At 52.3% G+C, this 8276-nt stretch overlaps 1 protein-coding gene across 5 annotated transcripts in view; it reads right to left on the reverse strand.

The window, feature by feature from the left end:
• TTC39A (tetratricopeptide repeat domain 39A) overlaps positions 1-8276 on the reverse strand; it is a 62835-nt gene that overhangs the window by 21809 nt on the left and 32750 nt on the right. For 4 of the 5 annotated variants that reach the window (XM_011973732.1, XM_011973731.1, XM_011973734.1 and 1 more), the window contains 4 exons: positions 4860-4991; positions 4168-4244; positions 3295-3362; positions 1311-1375 (listed from right to left, as the gene is read on the reverse strand). In XM_011973732.1, the coding sequence (XP_011829122.1) occupies positions 1311-1375; positions 3295-3362; positions 4168-4244; positions 4860-4991 (342 nt within the window). Of the gene's footprint in view, positions 1-1310; positions 1478-3294; positions 3363-4167; positions 4245-4859; positions 4992-8276 lie in introns of all 5 variants that reach the window. The other variant, XM_011973730.1, reaches the window with a different exon arrangement.

An 8276-nucleotide genomic window follows, 5' to 3' on the forward strand; every position in this document is an offset into this window, starting at 1 on the left:
ACTGTGATAAATATACATATCATGAAATTTAATATCTTAACCAATTTTAAGTGTACAATTCAGTGGTATTAACTACATTTCCATTATTATGCAACTATCCCCAATATCCACCGCCATGAATTATTTTCCTCCTGTAAAAGTAAAAGTTTATTCCCCTGTCTTTTGGTCTATAGCTTCATGTCTATCCTTAGCCCCCTTTGCAATATTATTTTTCTGTCTCTCTTGCCTGATGGAAAAAGCGTGAAGTAAATTATCTGCCTTCTCTGTGGTGCATGTGGACTACTGAGCAGGTGTAGTAAGATTGGTGTCACCGTAAATTTATCATCACCAGCTTCAGCTGGGCTTCTCCGTACTGCCAGTCACTCTTGTGCTGTTTCCATAGTGATTTCTGCATAATCCTCTGCATATTTCAAACCTTATCTACTCTCTTTAAAACTCTTGCCCCCACCGCCCTTGTTTTTGTTTTTGAGATGATATCTCGCTCTGTCACCCAGGCTGGAGTGCAGTGGCATGATATCAGTTCACTGCAACCTCCGCGTCCCGGGTTCAAGTGATTCTCCTGCCTCAGCCTCCCGAGTAGCTGGGATTACAGGCACCTGCCACCATGCCCACCTAATTTTTGTATTTTTAGTAGAGACAGGGTTTCACCAGGTTGGACAGGCTGGTCTCGAACTCCTGACCTCAGGTGATCCGCCTGCCTCAGCCTCCCAAAGTGCTGGGATTAAAGGTGTGAGCTACCGCGCCTGGCCTATTTATCATCTTTATCTTCATTCATAAACACGGCCTGGGCCTGGGCTAGTTTGAATGTCAGGGATCCAGAGATAGCACGGAAGTGACTTTGGCCTGCAGAGAGCGTGTCCACGCATGTGTGTGTGTGTGTGTATGCGTGTGTGTGTGTATACCTTTCCTGTGTACTAGAGTTAAAGAAGCCTTCATGGGGAAGGTGGCATTTGGGGGCCTTAACAGATCTGTGGGAGTTCTGCTGCTGTTCCCAAAATGGCTGTTCGTGTGGCTATCTCCCTGCCCCCACCAGACCAGCCTGTGCAGAATCTGTGTCTTATTTTCCCCAGCAGAGGGTCAGGCAGGGAGTAAGCACTCAAGGGACCAAAGGGAAGAGACACAGCCAGAAAGCCAGGGGAATATGATTTCAGGAGACTGAGGTCCTGAGGGCATGGAAATTGGCTTGCATCAACAGTCTAGGTTCTGGCCTTGTATAGTACTCTTCTCCTCCCACAAAGCCGCCTGAGGGGAACAGCACAGCAGAGGCTGTGACCCAGAGTCTCCACAAGCGGATGGCCAGCCCCACTCACTTGTAAGTCTGGTAGCTGTTTCGAACTTTGATGCCACCTTTGATGAAGCTCACCATGTTCTCGTCCTGCAGGAGGAAAAGATGCTGACCGCCTGGCCCAGGTGGGCAGCCGTAGGCTGAGGGATCATGCAAGGCTCTGGGCCTGACTGCCCCTCCCTGTGAGGAACCCTTGGGGGATGAGGTCAGAGATCAGCCAAACCAGACCTCCCTGCTCTTTGGCTCAACAAAACCTCTAAAATGCCCAGGGTTGGACCAGTCTCACAGGTACACTACTCTGTGCTTGGAGAGAGGCCTGGAGGGGCCACGCCCAATGGTTAACAGTATCTCCCTCTAGGTGGAGGGACTGCGAGAAAGGAGAGGGGATGCTGGTTTTTGGATTGTTTGTGGTTTTTACAACAAGCAGGTATTTATCACATTTTTAAATGCAAAACTTCCTTTGCCTATAGCCGCCAGCAGCTCTATTCACTGTTTACACCCAATGGAAAACGGATGGACAAGGGTTGTGGAAGTTCATGATAGCCAAGAAACAGAAACAGCCCAAATGGCCACCAGCAGAAGGACAGATAAACAAACTGCGGTGTGTTCAGGCAAGAGAATCACACACAGTCACATAAGGCCGAGGGAAGAAAGCAAGACCCACACCACTTCGGAAGCTCAAAAGCAAATGAAACATCACCATATGCTGTTCAGGCATGAGTACAAAGCTGAGAAAGCGATTTTTTAAAAAAAAATAGGGTAGGGCCGAGGTGGGCGCATCACTTGAGGTCAGGAGTTTGAGACCAGCCTGGCCAACGTGGTGAAACTCCATCTCTACTAAAAATACAAAAATACAAAAATTAGCCAGAGGCTGAGGTGGGAGAATCGCTTGAACCCGGGAGGCGGAGGTTACAGTGAGCTGAGATCACACCACTGCACTCCAGCCTGGGCGACAGAGGGAGACTCCGTCTCAAAAAAAAAAAAAAAAAGGAAAGGGTAGGGGACAATAAACATAATACTCTAGTAGTGATTCCCCTACTGGGTGCATCGACAGGGCGAGGAGTCCCAGGGTGGGGAGAGTTATTGCCCGTGTTCTGTCCTCCAGTTGGCTGTGGTGTTGATGGGTGTTCATTATTTGTAAAAATGTAATAAACAAACAAAACAAAATGTCGTTTATGGTGCAATCATTACAGTGAATCCTAAAGCAAGGATTAGGATTAATCCAATTCTAATCTCCCCAGGTCAAAAAGATAGAAAAAAAAAGCTATGAAATTAACCAGCACCCCAACACTAAAATGTCCCTCTTCTGCTAAATACACATATATAATGATGCTGATATGTTCTCATTATAACCCAGGCTTTCAGGCAAAAGCATGCAGTGATCATTCTCATCATTCCCACTGTGTGGTGAGGAGACCTGGGCTCCAACTTCATCAGACCTAGGTTCAGATCCCTGCTCATCATTTGCTAATCATGTGACCTTGGGAAAGTGACCCCTCTCCTCTAAGTCTCCCCTTCACAGGCCTCTGTGGTGAAGATTAAATAACAAATGTAAATATTAGCAAAAACAAACTGTAATGTGTGTAAGGTATGTAGAAACTACATACCTGTACCGTGTGCAAAAAGTCTGGTACATCACAGGTACTACAGAGCTTGTTGAATGAATCACATGGAAAGCAGGCTTTGAGACAATGCCTATCACCCCCACAGGACCCTTAACAGGAAATGCAGCAGCCACACAGTGGAAACAGCATCCCGGTAACGGTGGGAGCGCATGTGCTAGGGGTGTGAGGGCGTGATGCCCATCACTTCCCTTTGAGCCCTGCCAGGGGCAGGAGTGTGAAGGATGGGTCACGATTGCTACAGGGGATGGGTCACGATTGCTACAGGGGATGGGTCGTGGTTGCTATGGGGGATGGGTCACAGTTGCTCTAGGGGAAGGGTTGTGGTTGGATGTGGAAATTGATCTTCTGAAATCCCAGCCTCCTTGTACAAGTGGGGGTCCCTACCTGCAGGAAGGTCAGGGCTGCTCGCTGCAGCAGGCACTCTGCATAGCAGACCTCAGCGTGGATTTCCTCTGTGGGGAAAAAACCAAAGCCCTGTGGCCTCCTGGGACTCTAATCAGGAGGCCTAATCCTCACACCCCCACTTTCCCAAAAGCAAAGGGAACCTGTGTCAGCACCTCTCCTGTCCCCTACCTCGTCACCCAGTGCTTCAGAGTGTTCGTCACTGTCCCTAGAAGCTAGCTCACACCCTCCCCAAGAAGGTCGCCTAGTCTTGTTCTCCAAGCACCACTGTAGGTGCTGTGCACCCAGCAACATCAGATGCATTGTGGGGCGCTAGAACCTTCCAGGGCTCTTGAGGAGGGTAAGGCCACTTTCTCCTATGCTGCAGAGCCCCTCACTGCTTGTGGTCAGCCACTGCTGCCTCCAGGACAGCTGCATGTGGTCATGGCACAAAGACCTGGATGGACCATGACAGCCCACACCATCTCTTCTCATGTTGTCCCAATGACTCAGCTGCTGACACCACATTCTCCTCTGGAGCCCATGTGATCACCAGGATAATTAAATCAGTAAACTCAACTGCACATACAACTGTGGGCCTGAGGAGCAGAGCCCTGGCCTTGGACAGCTTTCCCTTTTCTTGACTTGCAGGTTCTCAGCCAGTAGTGCTATCACATAAGTGGGTCTCACCTGCCCCCCACACCCTCACTAGAGAGCCAGGCCTCAAAAGGCCCCAGGTCTGACCCATGTGTGTCCTGGCATGGACCCCAGGGCCTGGCCCCCTAGGCGATGACAGGGAGGATAACTGCCCCTTCCTGGGCCTGGAGCTGGCCGCCTGGGCTTAGCATGGTTGAGAGGACGTCCTGGATGCCACACCTTCAGTGAATTGGCCCAGCGTGGGGCGGTTCACCAGGCTGCTGAAGGAATCTGTTACAGAAGACTTCCTCCGGTGCCTGAGAAGGAAAAAGAGGGGCCTCAGGTGAGGATTAGAGAGAGGCCACACTTGTCTCTGTCCCTCTCTGCTACACTCTAGAACATTCCTAGAGAGACAGAGCTAACAGAAAGAACACAGACTTTGGGGTCAGGCAGAAGAGGTTTGATATTCTGGCAAAAACAGTCACTTAACTTCTCTGAGGCTCAGTGTCTTCACTGATAAAATGGGACAGTTACCACCTGATCAGTCCTGGGGCTGAGGCTAAACAGCAGCCCCTGGTCAACCCGCGTCCAGGCCAGGTGACGCTGCTCCTGGCAGCTCCCAACCTGTGCCACATTTGGGTTCCTCTCCTTAATGTCTCTTCGTGCCCAGCCTGGCCTACCCTCCTGCCCACTCAAGTCGTGGTGCCTCCTCCTCTACTCTGTCACCCTGGTCCCTGAAAGCTGCCCAGTGACTGGCTCAGACAACATAGCTCCTGAGGCAGGGCCAACAGGGACGGCTCTTAGCACCTGCAGACACAACGTCTTAGCCAAAAGCAGCAGTGCGAATAGTGGCATGTTAGGCACTGGGATGGGCCAAGGTGACAGAAGTGTGGGCCTCCCAACCTCTGATCCCTGCCCCCAACGCCCCCAACCTCTGACACAGCATCTGTGCCTCCTTCATCATGTTGCCGGCGAGCAGGATGTCCTGAGGGTCAAAGGTCATCATGGCCTGCATCTCCAGGATGGTGGCATACGTCAGCGAGTGGTACATGCTTTCCTTGGTTCTGTCAAAGAGAAGGGACATTGAGAGCACCACCTCACAGAGCCCCAGAGGCAGCTGGCCCTGGGCAGCTCATCTCCGTCCTCCTCCATTCTGCAGTGAGGCAAGGGGACCCGGGGTCCAGGCACGGGGAGGTCCTTGGCCAGGTCTGATCTGCTCACTGCTACTCAAAAGACCTCAGATTCGGTTTCCAGCTTGCCTTCTTCCTGCTGAGTGGCCCTAAGTGATCTACCAGATTTGAGCCTCAGTTCCTCATCGGCTCAGTAGGGGTGGCAGCAGCATAGCTGCCATGAGCACTGAGAAAGGCTTTAGTGCATGTCGGCCCGAGGCTGCCCTTCCCTGCCCCCAGTGCCACCCTCTTGCCTTCTGCCCCCACCTCCTGTAGGCTGAGCCCAAGTCCTGTCTGTGAGATCCTGTTTAGCCCAAACCCCACCCCTGGGCCGCCCTCAACCCCACTTCCCTGGACCTCCTCGCTAGTCACCTGCTGCCTCTTCCCACTCCCTCCCCTCATCTGATCATGGTGCCCAATAGTTACACCTTCCCATGGCTCCCACATCCTAGGAGATCCTGCCGGGGCTGAAGCTCCACAAGATGTCAGCCCTGCCCACCTCTCCAGCCCTCTTGATGCTTCTGTTCCCCACCCACCCCTATCTGGTCACATTCAAGACTGTACCCCCAGCCACACTGAACCACAAAGACCTTCCGTTAGAAAATCCCACATTTCCCTCCTCCAGGCCTTTGCCCAGGCTGTTCCCTCAGATTGCAATGCCCTTCCTCGGCCAGGTGTGGTGGCACATGCCTGTAATCCCAGGACTCTAGGAGGGCAAGGCGGGAGGATTGTTTGAGCCCAGGAGTTTGAGATCAGGCTGAGTAACAGAGTGAGACCCTGTCTCTAAAAAGTAATAATAATTTTTTTTTTAAAAGAAAGAAATACCCTTCCTCTACATCTCCTGACATATCTGTCAAGGCCCTCAAATGCCTCCCAGAGCCCTGGGAATCCAGGCCTCCTCCTCAGGGACTCCATCTGTAACTGAGGTACGGGTCATGCTGAACTGACCAGCATAGGCTCAGCTCTCTGCAGACTGTGGGCACCTCGAGGACAGAGTTTGTGTGTGACTCATCTCTGTCCTCAGCACTGATGTCAGGGCTGAGCCAAGGTGGCCTCAGGAGCCTCCGGGCTCCCTGCTCCTCCACCGCCCCAGGCTCCTCAGCTGAAGGGTGCGTTGGGGGCAGGGGGTAGCATTTAGTCCATCACATGGAGAGGGCAACAGGCAAGGAGGGATGCGAACAACGCCAGGTCCTCTCTGTATGTGGAGGGAGCCACTTAACATGTCTGGGCCTAGATTTCTGCTTCTGCAAAATGGGGACGATAATGCTAGCCTGCCCGGGTCCCTGTAAGCCTGTGGGACTGACTGGGAGCGCCTTTACTCCCTTCCCCAGGTCTCCGTGTGAATTATTTATAAAGCTCCTCAGTGCCAGGTTTATGCTGGGAACTTCAGAGGAAAGAGAGATGACTAAGGTTTACAGGCTGTTTGGTTGTGAAATCATGTGACTTTACCCCTTTTCCTGTTCATAAAACACTCGTAAATTAAGCTACTTCTGGGTGACACTCCTGTGATCCCTGAGGGTCAAAGGCAGGAAACCAAGGCTGCTCCACCGCTTGCCAGCCAGGAGCACTCTCTGGATGCTCCCAGGCCTTTGCCAGGACTGCTTCATCTGCAGGCAGTGGCTTGTGGAGAGGAGCAGGCTGCCCAGAGCTGGGGCCAGAACCAGGCTTCAGAGCCCCTCAGACACAGGTTGGAGTCTCAGCTTTGCCAGCTACCAGCTGTGTGACCTGGCACGTCTCATGTCTCACAGCCTCCCTCAGCCTCAGGTTTTTCCCTGCAGAAGGAAAACCGTAACTCTTCTCCCCCACGGGCTTTTGCATGGCTTAAATAGAATAATACCCAGGCCAGGGGCCACTGCACCAAAGCTCAGTAAATATGAGTCCCTCCGTGTCCTGTGCCACTTCCCTGCATAAAAACCTTCTCCTTGAGGAGGGGTTTCCCTGGCAGCACACAGACCCATCCCCCAGATAACACCCCAGCCCCCAGGCCTCTCCATCTCTCAAGCCCTTGTCTCTCTCTTCCTCTCCCACTGCCGGTCAGAGGCCTGGGACTCAGCACCACCTGCCCAGCCCCACCTGTGGAACCTTGTCTGGTGCTGGGCCCAGAAGGAGGGACAGCTCCCCCCGGGCAGCTGGCAGACAAAGTGGAATTTCTAGTCTGAGGCCCAAGGCCCCAACAGGCGTCTGTGGCTAAGAATACTAGCCCCTCCCCAGCCTACCTCCTGGAAGTCCCCAAATCTAGTCTGAACTGGGAAATGGGGTACAGAGGTATGACAACCCTCGAACCTCAGGCACTCCAAGTTTAGCTTGTACCCAAGTTCTTATTTGCATATATATCATCCAGGCCATTAGTCGGCTCATTCCTGAGAGAAAGCCAAAAGCAGTAGCCTCCACGTCCCAGAGACGTCACACTCAGTGCTCAGGTCACACTCAGTGCTAAGTGAAATATGCTAGAAGCAGAGACAACGCTACTCAAAGGCATGACTTATGGAAAGCAGAGGCGAGGCGGGGAAGGGAGCTAGGAAAGCCCAGATGCCCCACTCGGAGCGAAAGAGGAGCACCGTCCCCCACTGCACGGGACCGGGACAATTAAACGAGACAATGTGTGTTCAGTGAAGAACAGCAAAGGACACTGGGCCCAACATCTTCTGAAGCTTCGGTGGCCATCAGTGAGGAAGGGAGGCTGTTTTCCAGCAAGAATTATTTTCTCTAGACCCGTGGTTCTCACTGGAAGTGCCAGGGTATCCCCACTCCCAACGTGAGGACATGTGGCAATTTCTGGAGATATTTTGGGTTGTCACAGGTGGTATGGGGGTAGTGTGCTACTGACACTACTATCTGGAGGAAAACTGTTAAACTCAAAAAGAAAGAAAGGGCCTGGTGTGGTGGCTGACGCCTTTAATCCCAGCACTGTGGGAGGCCAAGGCAGGGGGATCACCTGAGGTCGGGAGTTCAAGGCCAGCCTGGCCAAAATTGTGAAACCCCATCTCTACTAAAAATATAAAAAATTAGCCGGGCATGGTGGCATGCACCTGCAATCCCAGCTACTAGGGAGGCTGAGGCAGGAGAATCGCTTGAACCCAGGAGGTGGAGGTTGCAGTGAGCTGAGATCATACCACTGCACTCCAGCCTGAGCGACACAGCGACACTCTGTCTCAAAAACAAACAAGAAAGAAAGAAAGA

The sequence above is a fragment of the Mandrillus leucophaeus genome, unplaced genomic scaffold, assembly GCF_000951045.1.
Source record: "Mandrillus leucophaeus isolate KB7577 unplaced genomic scaffold, Mleu.le_1.0 Scaffold14, whole genome shotgun sequence".
Lineage (NCBI taxonomy): Eukaryota > Metazoa > Chordata > Mammalia > Primates > Cercopithecidae > Mandrillus > Mandrillus leucophaeus.